This window comes from Trachemys scripta, chromosome 13 (genome assembly GCF_013100865.1).
Source record: "Trachemys scripta elegans isolate TJP31775 chromosome 13, CAS_Tse_1.0, whole genome shotgun sequence".
Lineage (NCBI taxonomy): Eukaryota > Metazoa > Chordata > Testudines > Emydidae > Trachemys > Trachemys scripta.
In genome coordinates, this window is record NC_048310.1 from 42,935,777 (window position 1) to 42,963,010 (window position 27,234).

At 47.7% G+C, this 27,234-nt stretch overlaps 1 protein-coding gene across 3 annotated transcripts in view; it reads right to left on the reverse strand.

Moving 5' to 3' along the window:
- Window positions 1-27,234, reverse strand: part of PLEKHG4 (pleckstrin homology and RhoGEF domain containing G4) — a 159,607-nt gene that overhangs the window by 68,227 nt on the left and 64,146 nt on the right. For all 3 annotated transcript variants that reach the window (XM_034788275.1, XM_034788274.1, XM_034788276.1), the window contains 4 exons: window positions 20,643-20,729; window positions 16,150-16,266; window positions 10,672-10,770; window positions 8,442-8,590 (listed from right to left, as the gene is read on the reverse strand). In XM_034788275.1, the coding sequence (XP_034644166.1) occupies window positions 8,442-8,590; window positions 10,672-10,770; window positions 16,150-16,266; window positions 20,643-20,729 (452 nt within the window). The remainder of the gene's footprint in view (window positions 1-8,441; window positions 8,591-10,671; window positions 10,771-16,149; window positions 16,267-20,642; window positions 20,730-27,234) is intronic.

The following is a 27,234-nucleotide window of genomic DNA, read 5'->3' on the forward strand; positions in this document are numbered from 1 at the left end:
GACTTGATCCGTGCCTGATTGGCCAAGCCCGTCTTCTACACCTGGCCATTCTTGGGGCAGGAGGAAGAGCAGGTGTAGGGGTTCCGTGTACACCGAAAAGCGAAGAGAGCGCAGATAGGTTTGGCTCGAGATCTGCACTATGTTAAGGGTGGATTAGAGAACAAGAACATCCAGCCTGGGGACCAACAGACAGCTACACTGCAGTCGTCTATAGGCCTAAGTGAAACTTCAAGATTTTGTCTGAAACACAGACTTACATGCCACACCGGGCTCTTCTCAATTAACAACATCTCTTACACTGATGGTGTGGTTGTCAATGTCTGAGACAAGCCACTTACCCTTCAGATTTAGGAACTCCGAATGCTCCAGGTCAGGTCCCCGGCTGTCACATCCAGGGAGATTGCTCTACGTGCCATGGAAAGCACAGAACGGTAAACGCGCATGCTAGAGAGGGTGGGGAGGAGGGCAGGGAGCCAAAACTAACAGCTGGGGCATGGGGCAGGGTGGGGATGGCTCATTACTAAAGAATGACTGAAGTGCGGTTTTTTGCAATGTATTTCCAAAAGGTGTTTGTCAGAGAATACCCCACTCCAGGGAGTACAAGCCTGCTTCCTTTCCAGGCCACCAATGTGGGCTCCTGCATAGTTTAGTGCATAGGTCACAAACCTGAAAGAAGGCATTAATTAAATGTTTTCCACTGGGTTTGTTTTGCTCTGTATTCCCACGTTATGACTTGAATTTTCTGTCACATTAAGCCACGAGCTAGCAAGGGAAATCAGGCCTTCCGAGCCAGCAAGTGTACTGGGGTTATCCTTCGGAAGAGTTTTGCTTAGTGTGGTTTAGTACAGGCACTGGACAAAGACGGAGCTGGCCTTTCACACACGGCATCCAAATAGGAACGATTGTAAACTGTATCAGTCCTTTCTATGCCTTATCAATGAACGTTATCAAAGTGACACGGGCACCTGACAAGCCACACTGCAGTCTGACATGGTTTAGCCACTATGAACCCAAGTACTGACTCTCGCCAAGCCAGATTAGAGAAATCGATCATTTCCTCCATTGTTTCGGTTTGATTACGTTGTGTCTTTGACTACGCCTTGCGTACAGTCGGTCTCACTACCTCCCAGCTCCAGCCAATTGTAGCGAGTCACATTCCCCTGTTTCTGTCAGGCTTCCACACAGCAGCGGGAGACGGAACAGCATTTTAACTAACAGGAAAGTGTGACTCAAGTGACAAAACATTGGCAGGGGGACCCGAGAGTAAAATGCAAAACTGTGTTTAACTCTTAGATTTCAAGTCCTTTTAAATACAAAAATTGTCTAATGACTGATAAAATTGTACAATCCACACCCGAAAGTTAGGAAATGCAAAAGCTAAGGTTGTGCACAAGACGCCCCGTGTGTATCTACAAGTCACAGAGCCAAATTCTGCTATTTTGCCCCGGTATAAATCTGCAGCTACTTCACTACTAGTTCTAAAGGTCAAATAGGCAGAAGTAGAGGTTACTGACCTTATGCAAGGACTGCAGTCTTTTGAACTGTGTCCCACTATGGGTGCTCCACGTAGGGTGACCAGACAGCAAATGTGAAAAATCAGGACTGGGGTGGGGGGGGGGGTAAAAGGAGCCTATATAAGGAAGAGACCCAAAAATCAGGATTGTCCCTATAAATTTGGGATATCTGGTCACCCTAGCTCCACTTCAGGTGCACATGTGGTTTTTCTTCTAGCAGTGCCCATTCAGCCTGCACATGCGCCCTTTGCCTCCTACTGCCAGACACTAAAGCTACACAGGGATGCCAGGGTGAACTGCCCTCGGTTTCTTTTTTACCCAAATGTCCCCACAGAGAACAGCCCAAAGCAGGGGGAAGGAAGGGCGGGTATCCTATCAATACACTATCCATAGTCTGAGCAGAAATCATGGATCCCTGGAATCTATCTGCGAAGGAGATGAACAACCTGGGTGATCTTCAAAATTGCTTGGTCCTATCCAAGTAGAAGGCCAGAGCCCTTCTAACGCATAGGGTATGCAAACAGGACTCCTACAAAGAGTTGTGTGGCTTCAGGAAAAACACTGGTAGATGAATAGATTGGTTAAGGTAGAACTCCGAAAGAACCTTAGCTAAGAATGTAGGATGTGGGTGTAAAGAAACCTTATCCTTGAAAAATACAGTAAAGGGTGTAGGGGATCTGCCATCACGTCGCCGATCTCCCCAACTCTGTGGGCCGATGAGATGACTATTGCACCTTTTTAGGAGCAGGTTACTTCAGATGATAGTCTGTGCTCCTCTTTTTCGGAGCCCTCTCAGAAGCTGCTAATGACCTCCTCTTCTTAGGGGAAGCCTGAGCCAAAGTGGAAGGGGCACTGGATCTGTCCAGAGACAGATGTATGGTGCGATCCCCTGAGCTGACTCAGAGGCTGGTCGAAGGGAGCGCTCCATCACTAACAGGCTGAGCTTAACTTTCCTGCTCTTCCTTGCCCTCGACTTGAGGGCCAGGCAGAAACTGCACTTCCGGGAGACGTGGGACTCCCCCAAACAATGGACACGCTTAGAGTGGTCGTCACTCACAGGTATAGCCTCTTGGCAGGAGAGGCAGCGTCTGAAGCCTGGCGAGCCAGGCATGCCCTGCCAGGAAGACAAGACTCCTCAAGGAAAAAGAGAAGAGAGAAAAAAAGAAAGAACTGTCCTCTCACTGCTAACACTTACTAAGTAACTATAACTACTACTAACAACTAACTATGCTAACAAAACAAACTATACGTTGACGAAATAGCCAAGGCACGCTCAAGGCAGGCACGCTAGAGCTCTGTCTCGGGCTGAGGTAGCAGAGAAGGAATTGAGGGTGGCTCGCCCGCACATCCCGATATAGCCCTGGTGTCCTGCAGAAGGCGGCACAGGGCACATGCTCAGGCCGAACAGGCACTGCTAGTGGAAAAATCTCCGACCAAGGGCTTGAGAGGCACATGCACATCTGAAGTGGAGCATCCATAGGGACACTACTCAAAGAACAACCAGCTTTCTTCAAACCCAGTTGGAGTGTATGTCTCAATGGGGTCGGCAAGACAAGCCCAGTTTGAGTAAAATTAGTCCTGTAGTGTTAAGCCCAGGAGTGTCTACAATCAGCAAACCAGTTTTGAGAACATGCACTCACCAAGCTGGGCATGAATAAGCAGGATGTCTGCAAGGGGCTAAAACTTCCCCTGCCTGTGTGGTGGGTCCCCTAGCAGGGAAACAAGTGAGGTTCCCCCGTTTAAAGGGGTGGGGTTCAAACAGTCCACAGGGACAGGATGGGAATGGAGCTGCCTGAATTCTCTGCTCCTCTGCCCTGCAACGGAACACGTAAGGCTTGTGTGCAGCTACTTCACCCAACACACTCTGTGGATTGTAGCTTCAGCAATCGCTCTACGGCAGGGGTCTCAAAGTCCTGGCCCGCGGGCCATCTGCAGCCCGAGAACCTCCCCACTGTGGCCTGCGGAGGAGAGACGCAGGCGGCCACGCTGCCAGCAATGTCTGCTGCAGGCATGTCCCCCGCAGCTCCCATTGGCTGGGGGAGAGGGACAGAGATAGTCCCTAGCCACGAGTCGCTGGGCAGAGTCAGCCACGGAGGCAGTGTCACTTTTTTCCACGATGAATATAAACAAGTCAAAATACCGAACACAATTCTCTGACGCACACCTTGCTGCAATCCTGAAGGGTTCAACTGCTCAGTCACTGAGGCCAAAACCAACAAACTGACAGAACTGAAGTGTTGCCAGGTGTCTGGCAAACACTAAAAACTCTCTGGCAGGCGAAGAATTGAATAAAATTGTATGACAGTTTTATTAGTTCTAAGAAATTCGAAATAAAAAATACAATATAAACATTTTCTTTTCTGAGCACCATCTTCAGTGACGTTATTGGCCCACTGGGAGGATTTGAGAACCAGCACCGGCCTTAAGGTAAATTGAGTTTGAGACCCCTGATCTACGGTTTGGAGGAGCAGGAAGTCTTCCCTCATCCACAGATGTCAATGCTTAGCCAAGTTTCGCAGGCTGGGCATTGTCATAAGGATCTGGCCCCACTGACTTCAGTAGGCACTGGATCAACCCTTACTGACCAGGCAGAACAAACACCTACTACACATGCTCTGCACGCACTATACAAGCACACAGACCTTTGTCTGGTCAAAGCAGTTTGTTTTCCAAAGCAAACAAAGGGGCTGGTTCTCCAAAAGGGCTCTGCCCACATTACGTTTCAGAGTCAGTCATTTCCCTATAGCTTTGTCTACGTGAGTGTAGTTAGGATTTTTTGTGGGAGAAATATATTTTCCCCACCCTCTGTGAACTCCTAAATGGCTAAACTATCCATATCCAATGCTGCTTTTAGAGAGAGGCCACTTTGCGTTTTTCCCCCTACTAGTTTGAGCATTTATTTTCTTTGCTAAAGTCTGACGTGTTCCAGTACATGCCAGATAGCATTTTACTAATCCCATTAAAAATTATAAATGGGATATTCTTTTCCCTAAATTTCCCATTGGCTCCATTTCCCTTTCCTTGCTCCTCTCTACAGCTCCCATCACTCTACCTGCTCCTCTTCCCCTCTCCACCCCAATCTCCCCCTCTTCCCACAAGCACAAATCTAGGTCCCACGCCCTTCTTCTCCTTACTTCTGAAGGACCAACCCTGGCCCTCTCTCCAAACCCACCTTCTCTCCCTCCTGTCCCCATCCCCACCTCTGTCCCTCTCATGCCACCATTCCTAACTTCACACCCTTCTCCCTCCTTGCCCCTGCAGCTCCCCTTCTCTTGCTACTCCATCTCCACAAAAAATCTCAGCCATCCATGAGCTCTTTATCTCTCTCTCCATGCAGCTCATTTGCAAAACATTGAATTTCATCTTCCATTTTATCATCCAGTCAAGTGAGATCCCTTGTAACTCTTCGCTGTCAGCTTTGAACGAGGGCTGTCAATTAATCACAGTTAACTCACGCAATTAACTCAAAAAAATTAATCATAATTAAAAAAAATTTATCGCGATTAATCGCAGTTTTAATCGCACTGTTAAACAATAGCATACCAATTGAAATTTATAAAATATTTTGGATGTTTTTCTACATTTTCAAATACAACAGAGAGTAGAAAGTGTACAGTACTCACTATATTATTTTTATTACAAATATTTGCACTGTAAAAATGATAAACAAAAGAAACAGTATTTTTCAATTCACTTCATACAAGTACTGTAGTGCAATCTCTTTATCGTGAAAACTCAACTTACAACTGTAGATTTTTCTGGTTACATAACTGCACTCAAAAACAAAACATTGTAAAACTTCAGAGCCTACAAGTCCACTCAGTCCTACTTCTTGTTCAGCCAATTGCTCAGACAAACAAGTTTGTTTACATTTATGGGAGATATGCTGCCCGCTTCTTATTTACAATGTCACCTGAAAGTGAGAACAGGCGTTCGGATGGCACTTTTGTAGCTGACATTGCAAGGTATTTATGTTCCAGATATGCTAAACATTCATATGCCCCTTCATGCTTTGGCCACCATTCCAGAGGACATGCTGATGATGCTTGTTACAAAAATATTGCGTTTATTAAATTTGTGACTGAAGTCATTGGGGGACAATTGTATGTCTCCTGCTCTGTGTTTTACCCGCATTCTGCCATATATTTCATGTTATGGGAGTCTCGGATGATGACCCAGCATGTTGTTCATTTTAAGAATACTTTCACTGCAGATTTGACAAAACGCAAAGAAGGTACGAATGTGAGATTTCTAAAGATAGCTACAGCACTCGCCCCAAGATTTAAAAATCTGAAGTGACTTCCAAAATCTGATCGGGATGGGGTGTGGAGCATGCTTTCAGAAGTCTTAAAAGAGCAACACTCTGATGCGGAAACTAGAAAACCCAAACCACCAAAAAAGAAAATCAACCTTCTGCTGGTGGCTGACTCAGATGATGAAAATGAACGTGCGTTGGTCTGCACTGCTTTGGATCGTTATCGAGCAGAACCCATCATCAGCATGGACGCACGTCCTCTGGAATGGTGGTTGAAGCATGAAGGGACATATGAATCTTTAGTGCATCTGGCATGTAAATATTTTGCAATGCCGGCTACAACAGTGCCATGAGAATGTCTGTTCTCACTTTCAGGTGACTTTGTAAACAAGAAGCAGGCAGCATTAGCTCCCGCAAATGTAAATAAACTTGTTTGTCTGAGCAATTGGCTGAACAAGAAGTAGGACTGAGTGGAGTTGTAAGCTCTAAAGTTTTACATTGTTTTATTTTTGAATGCAGTTTTTTTGTATGTAATTCTACATTTGTAAATTCAACTTTCATGATAAAGAGATTACACTACAGGACTTGTATTAAGTGAATTGAAAAATACTATTTCTTTTATTTTTACAGTGCAAATATTTATAATAAAAATTAAATATAAAGTGAGCACTGTACACTTTGTATTCTGTGTTATAATGGATATCAATATATTTGAAAATGTGGAAAACATCCAAAAATATTTACATAAATAGTATTCTATTATTGTTTAACAGTGCGATTAATCGCGATTAATTTTTTTAATCATTTGACAGCCCTACTTTGAACTTAGCTGGTCTTGAGTAATTTTGTATTGTCTGCAAATTTTGCCACCCCACTGTTTACTCCCCTTTTTTCCAGAGTATGTTGACCAGCACTGGTCCCTGTACAGACCCTTGGGGGACACCACTATTTACCTCTCTCCACTGTGAAAACTGGTCATTTATTCCTACCCTTTTAACCAGTTACTGATCCATGAGAGGACCTTCCCTCTTATCCCAGGACTGCTTACTTTGCTTATGAGCCTTTGGTGAGGGACTTTCTCAAAGGCCTTCTGAAAGTCCAAATATACTGTATCCACTGAATCACCCCTGTCCACATGTTTGTTGACCCCCTCAAAGAATTCTGATCAGTGAGGCACAATTTCCCTTTACAAAAGCCAATGATGCCAAGTAACTTGATTCCTGCCTCCAATCGCCCCATGATACCAGCCACCACAGTCCACTTGTTAGATTTTCAAACAAGTACCTTCTTGCTTTCTCCTTTGCTGCCCCCTTCACACCTGGGAGGAGCTCCCATAAACATCCACATAACTAACGTCTTTAAAACTCTCCTTTGTTATGATGCCTACAAAACACTTGGTTAGTATCGTCTCATTGTTTCCTCCCCCATCTGTCTTGTCTGTATCTAGCTGTTGTCTCTCGTCTTTTACTTTAATTGTAAATTCTTGGGGGCAGGAGGCATCCCTTTGTACAGCACCTAGCACAACAGAGTCCCGGTCCATGACTTGGGCTCCTAGGTAAGACAGTAATACAGAGAATCTATATGATACGTTTCCAGGACTGTCACTCTGAAGCCTAGAATGTCTATACAGTCAATATAAAGTATGAAAACAGCATGGTTTGGAGCGCTTTTCCTTCACAATATCACCCGGTTGTGTCATCACTGGGACTCACGGTCTGTTACCGTCCCATTTTAAGGTGTCAGCCAGTTTGACTTTACGAATTACACCCGTGCGGTGAACAGCTACAGTTGGGCATGAATCTGTGCCATTCCAAGAGTCCTAGACCACTGTGACATCACAGGCAACTCGACCAATGTCAATCCTTACTCTGCAGCTAATCTGCATGCCACGATTTCACTGGTTGCATGAGGGAGACTGCACAGAGTGGATCGCTTGGCCCAACTGCCATACACGGGGCCACAGCCCAGACTTTCAGCTACTAGGGAACAATAAGAATACCATGCCAGGTATATTGCCATACTGTGCCAAGTACAGTTTCCAGGAGGTAGCCTCTCTTTTGCAAGTGCAAATCTGAGAGAACTGCAACTACTGCCATTTGTGCCACAATTGATTTCATGATGCACACATGCAAGCAACATCCTTTATGGGTGCAAACTGCACCTACAGCCAAGGAGACCTCAGCACAGCACAAAATATACCATTATGTATAGGCCAGAAAATCTCTCTCTGTGAAAGAAGCTGTTTTAGCTTAGTTTAGTTTGAATTTAACGTAGAAACACTGCTGGCATCACCACTTAAGACAATTTTGTAAGAAATGTGTGGTATGCAGATGAAATCCAAGCATAACTCTGGGCAGGAGCAGTCCACCCTCGCACAGGAAAGGGTTTGGTTTTAAAATGGAGCTCAATGTTATCTAGAGGAATCTACCCTGAAGGTCAGTAGGAATTTTAAAGAGACAAGACAAGTCTTGGTATTTGAAAAAAATCAGAAACAAGCATATTCATCACATTCTTCATTTCTGCTGTTTTCCCCAAACACCCGTCAAAGCGGGAAAGCTGCTATTGCATGGGGACTTTTTGCTTGGATAGCTTTTTAATCTTTTCCCACAAACAGTCTCTGTCTGCCTTTGTCTGGCTTCCTCTCCTTCTTCCCTGCCTTCCCAGGGACTCACCTGTAGTCCTCAGTGACAATAACACAGGACTCCTCCTTCCTCAGCCTAGCCAGAAGAGCTCCACCCTCCAGCTGCAGTTTAACCAGCCGCGTGTCATCAAGGACGTTCTTCATTAATTGCCTATAATTCCTCAACAAAACACCGGCCTCCTGAGGAGTTAGAAGAGCAAAGCAAATACAGTTATTTAGCTGTTACAATGTACAGGCATGAGCAGAACAAAGAAAACACACCCTGCCCCAATGGTACATCTCAACCCGACCCTCGAAAAGCCTCCTCTCTAAATGCTAGAGGGGAAAATTCAGTCCCCATTGACCTTTCAATAGACAGCCTGTCTCTTCCAGGCTGCCAGGAACAATGTGACAGTGGTGTGTTGCTGACCGTGTTCGTTTGATTGATTTGGCTCTAGAAAGAGAAGTCTTCCAGCTCATCCTTATTTTGCTACCCAAAGCCATTCCATGAAAGCCCATCATCTCCAAGTGATGGACCTCACTGCACCCCAAGTACTGGCAACAGGTTCATCTCTGATGGCACATGGTGTTGGTGGATGCGCGTGCAGGAGGAGGAAAGATCTGGTACAGCATCTTTCACATTCTCTGCTGGAGGACAGGATGCCTCGCAATAAATTTTAGCTGCTTGCACAATGACAAGGTTACCTCGATTGGTATAACTCATGCGTACCTTGAAAATACATTTTGGGCGTAGTAACAGAAAGCTATCATTGCAGAGTCATACTGATGTAGGGCTTTCTACAGCTGCAGAATTACACTCGGGAGAAAGAGGGAGACGTTTTCAGAGTGTCCATCTGACCAGCGTCAAACCCCACAAGCTCTTGTACAAACAGGACTTAGAAAAGGCTGTCTCCTAGGCAGGATTTTGTAGTTTTAGATGTCAGCCGCCATGACAATAAATCTTGGGAACAAGTGACAGGCGCGGTGCTGTAATTAAAGGCTCTTTGTTTCACATTTGCCTTCTAGCAAGGCCTGATCTTTCCTCACTCCAAAGTAGCTTCCATTTGACTGGCATGGTTAATTGAATTTCTACGCTATTGAACGGTAACTGCAGAGAGAACAATTTGTCCTGTTCTCCTTGCCTTCCTTTTATCGTACTCCCCCCACTCCCCCCCCCCCCGCCCCGTCTCTCTGTCCTTGAAAGCACAGCCTGGAAAGGATATGGACTGTACAGCATTGCTTTCTTTCCCACTGAAATCAATATCTCATCAGTTATCGCCTTTCCTCTGGCCTGGCCGCAGGCTCTTCAGAAAGAGCAATGAGATGACACCCCTCAGAACAATGCCCTCCCCTGAGGGGTTTCTAATACTGACAGCACCAAGGCACTACTTATTTCAGACACATCAGTACTCTCTTTGGACATGAAGATGGTCATCAGAGACTCACTTTACTCAAATGTATCTTCCCTTAACAGCTAGAAATCCCATTACAAACCACACTGGCATCTCATCACAAAGCTGATTGAGTGGAAATCTCCCCCGGCACGGGGACAGGAGAACGATGACAAGGTTACATAGATGGGAGTTATACCAACCAACTCATGGCCAGACACCAGACTGGGTCTGCTTATTGTAACAGGGAAATGAACAATAAGTATGAGCTTTTAAGCAAAAGTGCATCCAGAGAGGAATGGAAAGAAAGCTAGAAATGAACCCTGGAAAAGCCTTCATGATGCTCCACTGTTGGGTTTCCCGCTTCCTTCCAGGTCCTCTTCCATGGCAGCGTGCAGATCTTCGCCCTTTTTTGCATTTCCTTTTCACAACACTGGATTCTGTCTCTATATGCATCTAGCCTCGCCCACATCTTTTCTGTACTTCTTGTTCTCTTTAGAAATCGGAGCCCCAGAACAAACATTACAATAGCCAGCTCACTGATAGAGTGGGAGGGGCTTCGGAGTAGGCCCAGGATGCAGAGAGCTGACCTGTGTCAATGTGACTTTACTTTGATGATAAATTTAATTGCTCTTTTTAATCCATTTTTCTCTAATCCAGATATGAAGTCCCATCTTCCCAATCTCCATGCAAACACTTCGCCATTCGGACACCAGTTGTTTAACGTTAAGAACTTTGCTTTGCCTAATTTACTGAGAATTTGAGTAGTAAAGAAAATTTAAAATGCAGCATTTAGGGTGAGCTGCCATTATTGCATTAAAATTTCAGCCTGGCAGCCCCTGTCTAGCATCCTGCTCGTTGTGCCTGTGTCTGGCACTAGACAACACTTACCTCAGCTCTTTCTGGTAATCTACAGGACTCCACCCTCTGAATGGCCCCCTGCAGGAAAGCACAAGCGCCCTGACATCCTTGTAGCAAATGCTCCAGTTTCTGAAGGGGAAGGGAACAAGGCAGAGGTTACTGTCTGCACGGTTTTCTTCGGGGCAGAACAGAAACAGCAGCTTGCAGGGAGCTACAGGGATTGGTAGAAAGCTGTGGGTGGAAATCTCCAGTGGACCGACGACATGGTGTATGATGGGTTCAGGGCTCTGTCTGTGAAACTTACGAATTCTGGTGAATACGACAAAGTTGCTCTTAGGAAAACTGTAGGATCATGGAAAGCTGGGCTGAAGGATTCCGAGAGGAAGAAGCAACCCAACAGGTACAATCCTCATGAGTCAGGGGACCCTGCCTGCCTTCCTGAACCCCAGTGGTCCCCCAGGACTCCCCAGAGAAGGGCGAGCTATTGAGGGGCATTGTAGTTAGGGTTGGCTGTGCTGTATATGAGCTCTACTGCTTCTGCTTTAGCTGTCAGGCAAGAGAGCAATGATGCTAGACTCCGGTGAGAAGTCTCAGTGCGTTATATGCCTCAGGCCTCCTGCAACATTTCAACTGTAACCCAGAAGGCTCACCTCTTCGGTGTGTTAAACTATGGGGGTGTCTGAAGAGTCAGCAGTGAGCCAAGGGATTGGGCATCAAGTTCTCAGTGTGGGGTGACAGATTCAGGGTCTGCACCCCGAGGCTGTGCCTATGGACCCCAAAGACTGGGGCAGTGGTTGGGCTCCATTTAGGCTCCAGAGGTTTAAAACACCCGGGATCCAGAGGCTTGGGTTCCCTCACAGCAGTCCAGTGGGTAGTCAAGAGGGGGTGTTCGAATGGGACCTGGTGGGTGAGGTAATATCTTCAGGTCAGATCTGGAGAGCTCTGTGTAAGCTCGAAAGCTTGTCTCTCACCAACAGAAGTTGATCCAATAGAAGATATTACCTCACCCACCTTGTCTCTCTAATGTCCTGGGACCAACATGGCTACAACACCACCACATACAAGTGAGGTATTAAGCTTTTCATGTCTTGAGTCTGGGATGGCTGCATTAGCCACAAGTGACCAAACCAGGAGTTTAAATAGGTCATCCCATAGCAGGTCCAATACAAACCTAATTTATTCCCACCCCAAGCTGTTAGGGATTTTGTTTGTGCCTTGGTTTAGAGAAGAGGGATTTTGTGACATTCTTTTAAGATCTGTATTTTTTTCAGACTGAATAGTTTTCATATCCTTCCTCTGGGACAGCTAAATTGCCTCAGTTATAATGTATGGACCCTGGAGTGATAGAAAAAATAGAATACACATTTAAGACTTCTATACATGACCTAAGTTAGCTTACCACATCAGGGTGGTACAATTTTAAGGCCGGACACCTGGCAAACCTCCAGAACTAGATTCAAATGATTTATACCATAGAAAACCTGCCTTCTCAGCTCTCCTCTGGGACAATGGGGGTTCATGAGATATCGCCCCTTAAAAGCGTCATGGATCCAGGTCTGAATACTGTTGTCGTCAGCCTATAACCGGTGAAATTTGGGGGAAAATTCCACCTTCACAAGCAGGTTCTTATTTTTTTTCAAAACGAGGAGCTGGTTGAAGCTGCTCCCGGGTTTGGAATGTTGTGAGCAGCCCCGCTGGAGACGGATTAGTGAGCAGGAAGCAGGTAAGCTCATCAGAGATGTTAAATAAATAGTGTTTGGCATGTGGTTGCAGAGCTACAGACATTTATCACTTGGGTCATGGTCACATTCAGTGCATCCATTAGCAGCTCTGTGCCGTCAAATTCCTGCAGGAACTCCCCCCTCAGCTACAGCTTGGGGAAAGATATTGACTTTAAAATGTAAGAAATGTGAAACAAGGTGGCCCTGGACTCCAGTATTCTTCCCCAGATTCTTTCGTTTTATTTCCAGGTATTTCCCTAGCTACTCCTCACTGTGTTTCATGCCCAATACGTTCTTGGAGCAACTTTCTATTTCAGAAGGTGGAGGAGATAATGAGGGAGACAACTATTTTAGACTTGCTTCTAACAGGGAGGAATTGGTGGGGAATCTGAAGGTAGAAGACAATTTGAATGAAAGTGATCATGAAATAATAGATTTCATCATTCTAAGGAAAGGAAGGAGTGAGAGCAGCAGAATAAGGACAATGGACTTAAAAAAAAAACAGACTAACAAACTCAGAGATCTGGTAGGAACAGTCCTGTGGGAAGAAAATCTGAGCGATAAAGAAGTTCAAGAGAGCTAGAAATTTCTCAGGGAGACAATATTAAAGGCACAAGAGCAAAGTATCCCAACGCGAAGGATAGGAAGAGGCCAATAGGGCTCCGCCAGAAGTTCTTTAATGACCTGAAAATCAGAAAGGAATCCTACAAAAAGTGGAAACATGGACAAGTTGCTATGGTGGAGTACAAAGAATAGCACAAACATGTAGGGACAAAATCAGAAAGGCCAAGGCACAAAGGGAAATAAAAGGCAATAAGAAAAGGTTATTTAAATACATTAGGAGCAAGAGAAATACAAAGGAAAGCGAAGGTCCTCTCCATAGCAGGGAAGAATCAAGAAGGCTGAGGTGTTTAATGTTTTGGTCTGTAAATTTCACTCCATGCATCTGAAGAAGTGGGTTTTTTACCCATGAAAGTTTATGCCCAAATAAATCTGTTAGTCTTTAAGGTGCCACTGGACTCCTCATTGTTTTTGTGGATACAGACTGACACGGCTACCCCCTGATATTTTGGTAAGGCTTTTGACACAGTCCCACATTACATTTTCATAATGAAACTAGGGAAATCTGTTCTACAAGAAATTACTACAATGTGGGAACACAACTGATAAAGACTGTACTCAAAGAGTAGTTCTCAATGGCTCACTGTCAAACTGGGAGGGTGTATCTAGTGGGATCCTGTAGGGGTCAGTCCTGGGTCCAGAACCATTCAATATTTTCACTAATGCCTGGGATAATGGAGTGGAGAGGATGCTTATCAAACCTGCACGTGAGGCCAAGCTGGGAGGGAACTTTAGCATTAGAATTCAAAACAACCTTGACAATTTAGAGAACTGGTCTGAAAGCACAGTATGAAAATCAGTAAAGACAAGTGCACAGTTCTGCACCCAGGAAAGAAAAAAATCAAAAGCACAACTACAAAGAGGGGAGTAAGTGGCTAGGTGGTAGCACCATTGTAAAGGTTCTGGGGGTTATTTGGGATCGCAAATTCTGTATGCAGTTGCAAAAAAAAAGTGAATATCATTCTGGGATCTATGAAGAGGAGTGTTGTATGTAAGACCTAGGAGATAATTGTATGATGCTACTTGGCACTGCTGAGGCCTCAGCTGGAGTACTGTGTCCAATTCTGGGCACCGCACTTAAAGAAAGATGTGTACGAATTGGCAAGAGTCCAGAGAAGAGTAACAACAATGAGAAAAGGTTCAGAAAACTTGACCTCTGAGGAAAGGGTAAAAAAAATTGGGCATGTTTAGTCTTGAGGAAAGACGACCAAGGGCAGCTCTGATAACAGCCTTCAAATATAATAAGGGCTGTTACAAAGAGGATAGTGATCAATTGTTCTCCATGTCTACTGAAGGTAGGACAAGACGCAATGGGTTTAATCCGCAGCAAGGCAGATTTAGGTTCGATACTAGAAAAAACTTTCTAACTCTCAGGGTAGTTAAGCTCTGGAACAGGGAGGCTGTGGAATCTCCATCACTGGCGGTTTTAAGAACAGGTTGGACAAACGCCTGCCAGGGACAAACGCCTGCTAGGTTTAATTGGCCCAGCCACCGTGCTGGGGGCAGAACTAAATGACTTCTCGAGGACCCTTCCAGCCCTACAGTCCCATGATTTCATGATTCTATATGGGTAGGGAAGAGAACTTTAATGATGATGTTTCTGATCGCCTTATATTTGAAGCAAGTTGAAAATAAGAGAGACCGCCTCAATTCGCCATCAGAGGCACAGCAATATCATCTGTGACATCTTGACAGACAGCTCGGCATTTAGGCATTGTTACATTGTGCCCTGCCCAATAACGTCAGGGCAGAACAAGGCTGAATCCCAGGAAGCAGAAGCCATGAAATTGGTGCTGTCCCAAACGAAGTTCGGCAAATCAAACACAAATGGAAACACTGCCCGTTCGTGCATGCTGCAGATGATCCTTGCGGGGAGTCACAGATGAAAGGAAATGAACCCCCCCATACCTGAACATGTTGAATCACACCTAACGGTACTGCTACAAATGTGCCTCTTATTGATACAGGAATACCCTGAAGCGTATGGCACAAAGGAATTGAAGCTCCTTGCTTGGCTCCTGGGGTGGAATGTGGTGGCAAGTTTGGTAAAATCTGTCAGTCATCAGTGCTGGAGGACAGGGGTGTTCTCAGCCAATTCAGACATTTCCTCCAAGAACTCCAGCACCTGTGTCCTAAAGCTTTACATGTGCCAGAAGCGTAGTCCTCAATGGACTATATATTCCAGGAAACCCGGCTCCAAAATAACAGAATTCTAACTAACTCTGATCACTTTGGACTGTTTATTATTCCAATTATTATTTGTTAAGGGGCGACATTATTCTAGTCACTGATGAATGAGACAAACTTCAAGAGAGTCCCTGCCCTGGAGACCTGGGAGTGCACAAGAAGGAAGGAGTCTGTCTTCCCTCCCTGAAAAGGGCTGCAATGATCCTGCTCCCTCCGGTCACGGTCAGGCCGTGGGCGGTCCGCGTGCCCTGGTCAGCTGCTAAGTTGCGAGTGTGAGAGAAGTAGCAGGGTCAGGATCCCAGGAAGTCGGGATCAGGCACCAGGCTACAGACAGCAGTCGAATGGCAAAGGCAAGGACAAACCGGGGCCAGAAGCTGGATTTTAGGGTTTATTGCAAGCAAGGTCGGGAGCAGAAGCAGGCAAGCAGTCTGTGTTGTTGCCCAGACAGCTCCCCATCACGGCTTCTATACCGGTATTGGCCAATCAGTGGGCTGTGAGGGGCCGCCACTCAGGCCCTGCGACGCCTAGCTTCACAGGGTCCTCTTGTAGCTGCCTAACCTAAGCCTCTAGTGGTAATGCGGCGGCATCGATAGCCCAGGTCCTCCCAGGGTCTAGCCCTGCAGGTTCTCATGCATCCACTGCTCCCTCTGGCAACTACATTCTTAGATATACCCAAGTTAAGACAGTCAAGGTTAGGATTCCCATAGCCACGCGGATCTGGCCGTTTGGCACATCCATCAACACGAACACGAGCATGGTAAGACAAATACGGCCACGCATACACGCCCAGTGTAGCGGAGACATGGCTATCCGGGGAACCAGAACTTCACATCTCCCGTCTTTGGTAAGTTTCATATTTATTTGCTGCTGTATCTTGCACTAACCCAGTTAATTATAAGTTTCTCCTCTCTGGTGTATGGGAAATCTGGCCATAACCGTAGAAGCAGCAAATTTAAAGACTGTTTCACGTCTCACTCACCATGCGAAAGCTTAACCAGTCCCGATGGCAGTAAGGGAAGGCTCCATCCAACTCCAGTGGCAGCTGTGTGCTGTCTATGTGCTTGTGGAGGGACTTCATTGAGGGCAGAAGTTCAATCTGAGAAGAAAAAAGCACGTCTGCATCACGTCTGCCTGCAGAAAGGAGCACGGAAGAGTCGAGAGTGTCACGTCTACACTGCCAGAAAAGGAATGTTCTTAGCTCGGGTTAGATAACATGCATTAAAACAGCAGTGAAGACACAGCAACTCCGCTTTGAACTCAGGTTAGTAGCTCGAGTTCAACCCCAGGCTTCCCTTAGAGGCATTAGCCGAGGATAAAAGCCAAGTTGCTGTGTCTTCAGTGCTATTTTAACCTGAGTTAGAACATAAGAACGGCCGTACTGGGTCAGACCGAAGTGGCCAATGCCAGGTGCTTCAGAGGGAATGAACAGAACAGGTAATCACCGTGTGATCCATCCCCTGTCGCCCATTCCCAGCTTCTGGCAAACAGAGGCTAGGGACACCCTCCCTGCCCATCCTGGCTGATAGCCATTGATCGTTGGCTAACCTGAGTCAAGAACACACCTTTTTTTGCAGTGTAGGGATACCCTATGAGGGGAGGGGAATAAGTAAGGTGAATGTCTCTCTATTGATCCACTTTCCAGCAGGGCTAACAAGAGATCCCAGCTCTCTATGACAGCCTGACCCTCTACACACACAGGGGAGGTACGTGAAATCCAATCACAATACGAAGGAAAAAACAAAAGTTCAGCAATCGTAGAATAATTCACTCGCTTCCCGTTCTACATTTCAATGAGCAAACTGGAAGCAAAGCAGTGTGATACGGAAGCTTGAAAGGAGCCAGGAATTCCTCCAAGGCCAAAATTATCTGGTGGCGACAGAGCCAATCTCTGCCTTCCACGGTCACCTGGCACGGTATGATTCATGCCTGTTAATAACGTTTCTGTGGGATTGTAAAACTGGCAACGGGCTTCCCAAAGTAATGCCCGGAGAAGCATCCTAACACAGCAGCCCTTCTCTGCTCCAATCCCAGTGCGCCTCCGATCTATGCCAGGTCATTGGCCACTTAGAGGGTACCCAAGAGCCAATACACCCCAGTCTGCTCCCTGAGCTGGGCCATCCAAGGAACATAATACCCCCAGGGAAAACGGACAAGAGCTGCTGAGAGAGCCTGCAGGGCTGGGCTGGGCTGGGAGTGAGTAATTCAGTCACACACATCCAACATTCCTCTCGAGTTGCAAAGTTTCCATTTTCTCATTAAAACTGTGACTTTCCCTTTGATTCTGCTGTATGCCAATTTCTTTATTAATCTCTGTTCTGCACCTTCCTGATCCCCTTGGATTTGGCAGCTTTCACTTGTTTAAAACTTTTTTTCCATTCATTACTTTGGTTGTTTTCACCCACACAGATATACCTCCCTATCCCTTGCTCTATGTCACACACACACACACACACACACACACACAAATGCCCCCCTGCGTGTGAATGATTGGTAACAAATGCCTCCGGCTTGTCACCTTTGCTCATTCTCTTTGTAACCAGAGATGGCCAGACTCTGCATACACAGCCACATTAAAACAACTTCTCCCAAAATGAACCTCAGAGCGTTCAGGACCTTTTCCTGTAGGAATCCTGGATGAAATCCTGGAGTCAATGGGAGCTTTGACTTCGAAGGGGCTAGGGCTTCACCCCAGGTTTCCTGGCTCAGTACACATTTACAACTGAGGTCGTGTCTGACCCAAGCATGACAGCACGCCAAGTCCAATACTCCACTCACTCACCTGCAGGCAATTCAGAGAGCATCTTCCACACTCAGATGGTGAGCTCTTTGGAGCAGAGATTGTCCTGCTATAGCATATATCTACAGTGTCCAGCCCAAGGGGCCTGTGAAGGGGTATGCAGCAAACCCTGTGCTGGGCAACACAGGTTAACAGGATAATGTGGGCTCCGCCCCATCACACCTGTGAGAGCTTAAAAGGGAGAAACCCAGCTCAGCTGATGGCAGACCAGGGAGGAGGGCAGACCAGACCAGACCAGACCAGACCTGACCTGACCTGACCTGACCTGACCTCCAGTCCCCAGCTCCTGGAGAGAGGGCTGGCTGAAGGCAGGAGCTCCTCAATGAACCCTCCCTGAGGGGAAGGAGGCCCCAATGCTGACTCACCTTGAGAGGGAACCATTCCCCTCTATTACTGTGAAGTCAGTTTAGGACTGCAGCCCAACGATCACCTCCAAAGGAAGAGAGCCTAAGCCCAACTTCGGGCTGATTCCTTTGTGTTATTTCCCTTGTTGTTCTGTTCACTGACAACCTCAGAAGGGGCCGACTACCCGGGGCCCAACTAGACGGCTCTCAGAACTGCAGTGGGAAAAATGTCCAGACATCACAGAGCAGTGGCTCGGATGAGTGCTTAGGCCCTGCCCAGAGCCTTAGGGGGTTCCTGGGGAAGGAACTCTGGTGACAGAGCCCCACCCCTGACTGGGCCCTCTAGGTGCTACCACCCTACAAATAATACAGTTTTGGAGGCTGCTCTATCAGTTTTAACTCACTGAAGTCACACTGCCGTTGCACAGTCAGAACTACGGGTGAGCAGGGGACGCAGAAGTTAAGCTTCCAACAGCCACACTAACTCAGCCATGTTGTGCATCTTCTACGTTTTGAGGTTTACATTTTGCAACCATCAGTAATATATTAAACTACTCCGTTAACATGCCCCTCCCTCTGTGTTGGACCTTTCTGTGCTGATCTTCCTGGAGTCACAGAACAGCGCCTCCGCCATAGAGTTCAAGGCCAGGAGGGGCTGCATCTAGTCCAGCGTTTCTCAACAGCAGCCGCGTGCAGCCACCAGGGCCTTTCCTTGCGGTCACAGTCACCTGGGCTGTGATGAGGGGCCGCAAAGCAGTGGCCCCTCTCCCAGGGCCACCAGCAACGGCTGGGCCCTGCCCCCTTCCAGAAAGAAAAACTCTGGAGGTGCAAGCAGCTGATGAGTTCCCCACTTTCCCAGGGGTAGGGGAGGCTTCGGCAACGGGGCTTCGTGCTCCGTCCACGTGGTGGCAGGCTCCGGCCCCAGGCTCACCACTCCCGCCATTGTCCCTGGGCCCCGCTGCCTCCCTGCCCGTCTCCCCATTCAGGACTTAAACTTGCCCCCGGGCTTGCCGAGGCCGAGTAAGTCTGCTGTGAAAAGTGATATTAACAAACATACAAATATCACTTTTCACAGCAGAAGACTTACCAGCTAGCAAGTCTTAGAAGAAAAAAAAAGCGCAACCAAAAAAGCAAAAGAAACAACAACAAAAAGGCAGGAACATGCAAAGCACCTTATTTGTGTTTCTCTTCTGTTTAGGTCCAGTAAAGAATAGAGACAACTGTACATTATTTTTATTACTGAGTCTGAAAAAACCCGACATAAATAAATTACAATGATCTGGACAAGTATATGGGCATATTTATTTGCTTTTCCTAAAGTTAATTAAATATTTTAGGAAAAATTGTCAGAGTGGCCACTAGCAAGAGTTGGTGGCTGCACTCTGAGGCCACCAAAAAATTTGTGGTGAGAACTCCTAGTCTGACCTCCTGCATAACACAGCCAGAGAATTCCACCCCGTGATTCCAGCGTCAGCCCGTGACTTGGGGCTGAGAACATGACTTGGCCATTAAAATTACTCATTTTCTAACTCCGTGTGATGAAGTCATGGGGCCTTTTCCTAAAGTCCTCACTCAGCCCACGCCCAGGTCAAAGTCTCAGGGAAGCCACTGGGCAGTCCAGCTGGGCCCAGTGACCACAGAAGGGGCCTGTATTTCCTCTTGGGAGTAAGGGGGAGTGGCATTAGTGGAGGAAGTGCCTTCCCAGACATCCCAACATGAGTGCCAGCTGGGGAGGTAGCACCCCCCAGAGACACCAAAGCCAGACAACAGCTCTGAAACAAAGTCATCATCAGCCAGGACTTCCAGGCCCTAGGTCTGACGATTCCCCACAGCTCGGGCAGTCAGAACTGGCAGGGAAGAGAACAGACACTCCACCACTGAAAAGGGTGTTGATGTTCCCCATCCTTGGTGTGCCCTCTTCCCCTTGCAGGAGTGCTCAGCTGAGCACAACAATTATGCTGCCCCAGTCAGGGATTTAGCCCATTGTTGACAACAGGGCCTGAAAAGTTCTCAGGTCAGTGTTCATTGTGCACGACTCCCCAATGTATCCTTCCTGCTAGAGTCCTATCAAAGAGCATTCTGGTATCCTGACATTCATGGGCATATGTGTGAGTGATGGACTTGGCAATAAAAGATCTACTCAATTCATAAAAACGTACAGCCCCTTAAATATCACACCGGAAAGAGAGACCATAACCATAAAACACACAGCAGCACTACAGAGATTATGTGAGAATAAACGTACTTTAGTGCACAGACAGCTCACTGTTCAGAGGGTTAACACAAGTATCAGGAGCTCTCCAGGAGTTCCTGCATGAATGCTTCCATTACCTGCACCGCTGTTGGCTTCTCCATCCGAAAAGTGAGATCTCTTTCAACAAGCAGCAGAACTCCGTGAATACAATGAGGAACCATGTCCTGTAACAGAGAACAGAGCACAGATCTCTTACGAGCTGGATGGATTGCTTAGGAGTATGTACCATTCGTTTTATTTCAACACAAGAGATTGTAATGCCTTCTTCAAAGATAGTTGCAATTGCAAACTGGAGGGCACAGTCTCCCTCGAAGGGGCAGGCAGTTATATCTGTTGTTGAGGGTCTGCTCTAAAGGGAACGGACTCTCCAAGCTGCTGGCCCTGGGAAACACTGCACAGAGTCAGGTTACCTGGATGCAGTAAAAAAGCTGCCTTTCACACCGGGCACGGTCCCTAACTGAAAAGTAGCATTTCCCCCATCATGCCAGCAAATGTGTGTTCTTTACTTAACTGCTCCCAGCCCAGCCCCAAGGACTCGCCTCCAGCCACTAGCGTTAATGGACAGAAGCACCAAATTCAAGGATCTCCTGGCAGCTGTGGCCTCAATCTCTCTCCCTGCTCCAGCAGGAGGTCTCCAAGTAGGAGAGCATTCCACAGGGAGGTTAGAGACAGGCCCAAAATGCTAAGACAGGAGTAAAGAAAACGGACTATGTGAATAGTGGGGTCACTAACCAAATCATGGCTTGGTTTGGGGAGCAGGGAAGGCTTTGTATTTTAGCAAATGTTCTAATAATAGGAGCTCTTCCAATAACAGGCTATAGGAAAGCCTTTGCCCAAGCTAAGTTGTGAGAGGTTCTGGACTGGTAAAGCCAAAATACCAGAAGTAAAATTATAAGCAACTGTGGTGGGTGTCCAGCCCACACAAGACTGGAAAGGTTAAGGTGGCCGGGGGGGGGGGGGGGGGCAATTAACTGCCCAGGCTGCACCTGGAGGGGAGCCAGGGAGCAGGGATTAATTAGACAGGGTCAGCTGGACAGAACAGGAGGGGCCTGTCTAAAGCCCAGGGGCTGAAAGCAGCCGGGGGGCTGCAGGGACGTAGTCTGCAGTCACTCCCTGGGAGAAGGGAGGTGTGTTTGGGGCTATAGAGCTAGGTAGCCTACAGCTACTCCCTGGGAGGAGGGCGTCTGGCCTAGCAAACCCAGAGCAGGGGGAGAGCCAGGAAGGTAGGAAAAGCAGCGACGTATGGGGTAGGGCAGACCTTGGCCTCTGAGAGGGACCCTGAGCTGGAAGCTGGTGTAGAGGGTGGGCACAGGTTTCTCTACCAGCCACCAGGGAAGCTGTGCGGATCAGACAGCAGCGAACGGACCGCCTGGGACAATTCACCTTGGAAGACTTTGATACCCCCGAAGGGGAGGACAATAGCGACCTGGGTGGAGGGCCAAGTCATGAGCAGGAAGCTGCAGCTCCTGGGGCAAGAGGTGCAACAGGGCGAGAGAAGACGGGCGAAGGGACTGCCAGAGGAGGGTGCAGCACCTGGAAAGAGTTTATCCCCAGAGCAGCCAGGAGGAGGCGCCCTGGTGGTGAGTGAAACCCCCTGACAGCAACACACACATTTTTTCGGTATGGCTTCCGCTGCAATCTGTCCAGAATGAATGCAACTGACCAGCAAGCCTTTGACAGGAGAACTCTGTAACCGTATTCTCCAACGACCTTTAAGGACATAACACCCAAAGTGAGCAGCAGACAAAGTAGGCAATCACTGGAAAACGCAGGGGATGATGAACTCCAGCGAATGGCGCTGCAGATTGCTTTAACGGTCTCCCATTTCTACCCCATAGGCTGAACTGGATTCTGCTTTAATGGCTTGAGAGCCAGCTCGAAGAATACACTTCTGCATCAGCTCTCTGCGAAAGGTGGAAGAGATTGTCCAAGCCTGATGTCTTGAGTTCTAGAGGTGCTTCCCCTTAACCGAGTTAGTCCTTGGTCTTTCTTTTGATTGAGAAATTAAAGGCCAATGTGCAGAGGCCCAATTCAGGATTCTGCAAATGTAAGGGCCATAACCGCAGTGGAGATCTCTGGGCAAGGAAACACAGACTTTTCCTTATGCTCAAGAAGGATCTCTCCTCACCCCACCCCCTTGGGCTCCCTTGTATGAGTGGGATGCAATTTTAACAATAGCACCTTCTAAGCTTTCCTGAATCTTTTGTTTACCCCTTTTCATTTGACCACTGACAAATGCCAGCCAAAGGCCAGAACAGCACAACTAGCTAAGAATTACTAGTAAAAACTGGAGATCACTGGGGAGGGGCAGGGAGGGGGCGAGAGACATAGATCACAGCTGTACAGACATCCTGGAATTTGACTGGTGTCTCTGCTGGACAGTGCAGGTGGGTGAAGATGAACCATCATTTCCAGACAGCTGGTGGCACTGAACATTTACGTTTAATAGGTTCCCCACCACCGCCCTTCTTCTCCTCCTCCTACCTGCTTGCATAATAGGGTCATGACGCTAACGTTCTGACAACCCAATAATTTCTGAGAACACACGGTGAGACTGTAAAATTGGAATTATGATTACAGAGAATCAGAAAGTGGGGAGGTTTCTGTGGAAATTTTTAATTTTTCATTGAAAAACTAATAAAATTTCATCCAAAAACTGTCAGAGACTGACATTTTTTAATTTTTCCAGAAAAGAAAATGTCAGAAGACTGGACTGTTGGTGGCCAGGCCTAGTGGTCAGAGCAGGAGTCAGGCCTAGTGGTCAGAATCTGAACACCAGCGCCCAGGGTTGAGACAGGGCCAGACCCAGGAAGCAGGGCCAAAGATCAGAATCAGAGTCAGAATCCAAATGCCAGAGCCACCGGTGCAGGTGGAGTCAGGAATCAGAGCCGAGAGTCAGAACTGGATTACCAGAAGTCAGGGAAGGCAGGATCAGGGCTGGTTCTGAGGCAGGACCAAGGCCGGAACAGGATGGGAACATGGCTGGGTGCAGGGCAGGATGTGGGCTGGAGCCGCGGAGGAGCAAAGCAGGAGCAGGGCTTGGGGAGACAAGCACAGGAAGGCAGAGAGTCGGGGGGCATGTGCATTGAACAGCCAGCAAGCTAGGTTTAAGAACCGGCCTGCTGGCTTCTTCAGCCAATCAGGCAGGGTGGTCCATCAGGCTGCCTAGGGTGTCAGGAGAACTGAGCAGGCGCAGCTGAGGGCCATGCTCCTGACGGAAAATGGAATATTTCCAAGAAAAGCAGACACTTTCCGCAACTGTTGTTGTTTAGTCAGAAGCTCAATGATCAGTTGGAAAAAAGTTAACAGAACAATTTTGACCAGACCGAATTCTGACTCGCAGGTTGAACGAGGCAGAAGGAGGGACTGGCTCACAAGAGGTTAGAAAGGGAAGGGCAGGCAAGAGGTTGGCAAAGGAAACTTCCCATCGCTCCCAATCGGTTTTTGGTCTCTTGCTTGCAGAGGTGTTGTAGCCGTGTTGGTCCCAGGATATTACAGAGACAAGCTGGGTGAGGCAGTATTTTTTTGGACCAACTTCTGCTGGTGAAAGAGACGAGCTTTCGAGTTTACACAGAGTTCTGTCTCTCTAATCTCTTTGTTTACATTTTCACTAATAAGATGACCCCACGCTAGGAGAGGTCCCAAGCACTTTGGAGGGCAGGATCAGAATTCAAAAGGACTTTAACAAATGAGAGGATTGATCAGAAAGCAACAGCATGAAATTCAATAGACAAGTGCCAAGTACTACACCGAGGAAGGAAAACCCAAAGGCACCACTACACATTGGGGAATAGCTGGCTAGGTGTAGTTCTGCTGAAAACCATCTGGGGGTTACAGTGGATCGCAAATTGAACATGAGTCAATGTGAGGCAGTTGGGAAAACAGCCAATATCATTCCGGGGTGTATTAACAGGAGTGTGGAACGTAAGACACGCGGTAATTGCCCCCTCTAGACCGCACTGGCGAGGTGTCCGCTGGATTCTGTGTCCAGTTTTGCCCACCACACTTTCGGAAAGATGCGGACAAACTGGGGAGAGTCTAGAGGAGAGCAACAAAAATGACAAAACCTGACCTATAAGGAAAGGGTAAAAACACTGGGCATGTTTCGTTTGGAGAAAAGACATCGGACACGGGACCTGAGAGTCTTCAAACCGGTTACGTATGTTATAAAGAGGACGTTGATCAATTGTTCTCCATGTCTGCTGAAGGTACGACAAGAAGTAATGGGCTTAAACTACAGCCAGGGAGATTTAGGTTATTTAGTAAGAAAAACTTTTTAACTCTCAGGGTGGCGTAGCTCCAGAACAGGCTTCCAAGGGAGGTTGTGGAATCCCCATCACTGGAGGTTTTTAAGAACTGGTTAGAGAAATACCTGTCAGGGATGGTCTAGGCCAGTGGGTTTTTTTCTGGCAAACCAGTTGAAGAAAATTGTTGATGCCCACGACCCAACGGAGCTGGGGATGAGGGGTTTGGAGTGTGGGAGGGGCTCAAGGCTGGGGCAGAGGGTTGGGATGCGGGGGTGAGGGCTGTGGGGTGGAGCCAGGAATGAGGGATTCAGGTTGTGGGAGGGGGCTCTGGGATGGGGCAGGGATTTGGGGTGCAGGAGGGGGGCAGGGGTTTGGGCTGGGGGTGCAGGCTCTGGGGTGGGGCCAGGAATGAGGGGTTTGGGTTGCAGGAGGGGGCTCTGGGCTTAAGGGGGCTCTGGGCTGGGGCAGGGGGTTGGTGGGTGGGAGGGATGAGGGCGCTGGGCTGGGGCTGGGGATGAGGGGTTTGGGGTGCAGGAGGGGGCTCCGGATTTGGGGTGAGCTCAGGGCTGGGGATTGGGACACGGGCTTACCTCGACCGGCTCCCGGTCAGCGGTGCAGCGGGGGTGCAGAGGCAGGCTTCCTGCCTGTCCTGGCACCGCAGACCGTGCTGCGCCCCGGAAGCGACCAGCAGCAGGTCCGGCTCCCAGGTGGAAGCACACAAGTGGCTCTGCGTGGCTCTCGCCCGTGTGCACTGTCCCCCCAGCTCCCATTGGCCGGGAACCGGTCAATGGGAGTGTGGAGCCGGTGCTTGAGGCAGGAGCAGCACGCGGAGCCCTGTGGCCTCCCCGCCTAGGAGCCGGACCTGCTGCTGGCCGCTTCCGGGGCGCAGCGCGGTGTCGGAACAGGTAGGGACTAGCCTGCCTTAGCCGGGCAGCACCGCCGACGGGACTTTTAATGGCCTGGTCAGCGGTGCTGGCCAGAGGCGCTGTGACCCAGTGCCTTCCATTCCATGACCCAGTTCTGGGTCACGACCCACGGTTTTAAAGCCACTGGTCTAGGTGCACCTTCTCCTACCTCGGCACAACGGGACAGACTAGATGACTTCTCACAGTCCCTTCCAGCCCTGACATTTGTAAGATTCTACGATTCCAAGACCCTCTAACTAAAATCAAACAAAAGTGAACTCCGTTCCGCATGGGGAGATTCGGCTATGGACACAATGCCCCCTCTCACTGATATGACTAGGCCTCAGTACATTGGGAGCACATTGATTTTATGAAGAAAAAAATCATTAAACCCAAGGCAAACGTGAGACTTTTCAAATAGATAAAGCGTAGCATCTTCCCGCCAGCTTCCTTATCAAGCACAAAACTTCAAGAACCCATCTTCTGGCTTCCTAATTGACTCTGCTAACGAACAGCATGACAATCCTGACGTTTTAAATAAAGGACCAGCAGTGGCAGAAATGTGGCCCGTGATGTTAGCCCTCTGCTTCAAAATGAAGGCTACAGGCCCTAGATTACCATGCTTCATCGTTAGCTGAGCCAGGAAAGGAAATGTCTTTACAGTATTCTGAATCTTCCTGTTTTAGGTAGGACCTGGTTCAGTTTTAGCTGAGAATATAGAGAGAGACATTTCGTACATCAATCATCTCCCTTAAAAGGCAAGGCCAACACGGGAAACTGCCTGGTGCAAACTGTTGCTGTTTCTGTTGCCCTCACACACACTTTCCACTGCCCACCCTTTTCCCATTTCGACGTGAAGAACCAGCAGATTACAGGATTAAAAGTTTGTGTTGGCACACAAAATTCAACCCACAATCGTTCCCTGTAAAGCAGGGGTAGGCAACCTATGGCATGTGTGCCGAAGGCGGCACACGAGCTGATTTTCAGTGGCACTCACACTGCCCAGGTCCTGGCCACTGGTCCGGGGGGCTCTGTATTTTCATTTAATTTTAAATGAAGCTTCTTAAACATTTTAAAAACCTTATTTACTTTACATACAACAATCGTTTAGTTATATATTATAGACTTATAAAAAGAGACCTTCTAAAAACGTTCAAATGTATTACTGGCACGTGAAACCTTAAATTAGAGTGAATAAATGAAGACTCGGCACACCACTTCTGAAAGGTTGCTGACCCCTGCTGTAAAGAAAACTGACGCTGGCAGACCAGATGCCAGCTCTAGCCCAGGCTGCAGGCATTAGCTAAGAACTGACAAGCTTGTGGCTGGAGACCAGAGCAGGGCACGTGTATGTTAGTTCTGCTCAAAATAGGTCTGAGACTTATAAGAATGTATTTCATGTTTAGACTCAATGGAATGTTTGTAAATTGCCGCATGCATTAATCTCACTGATAATCTCTATAGCCCATGTTATAAAGTAATATTTAAATGTTTGCTCTGAAACTGTAATGCCCCCC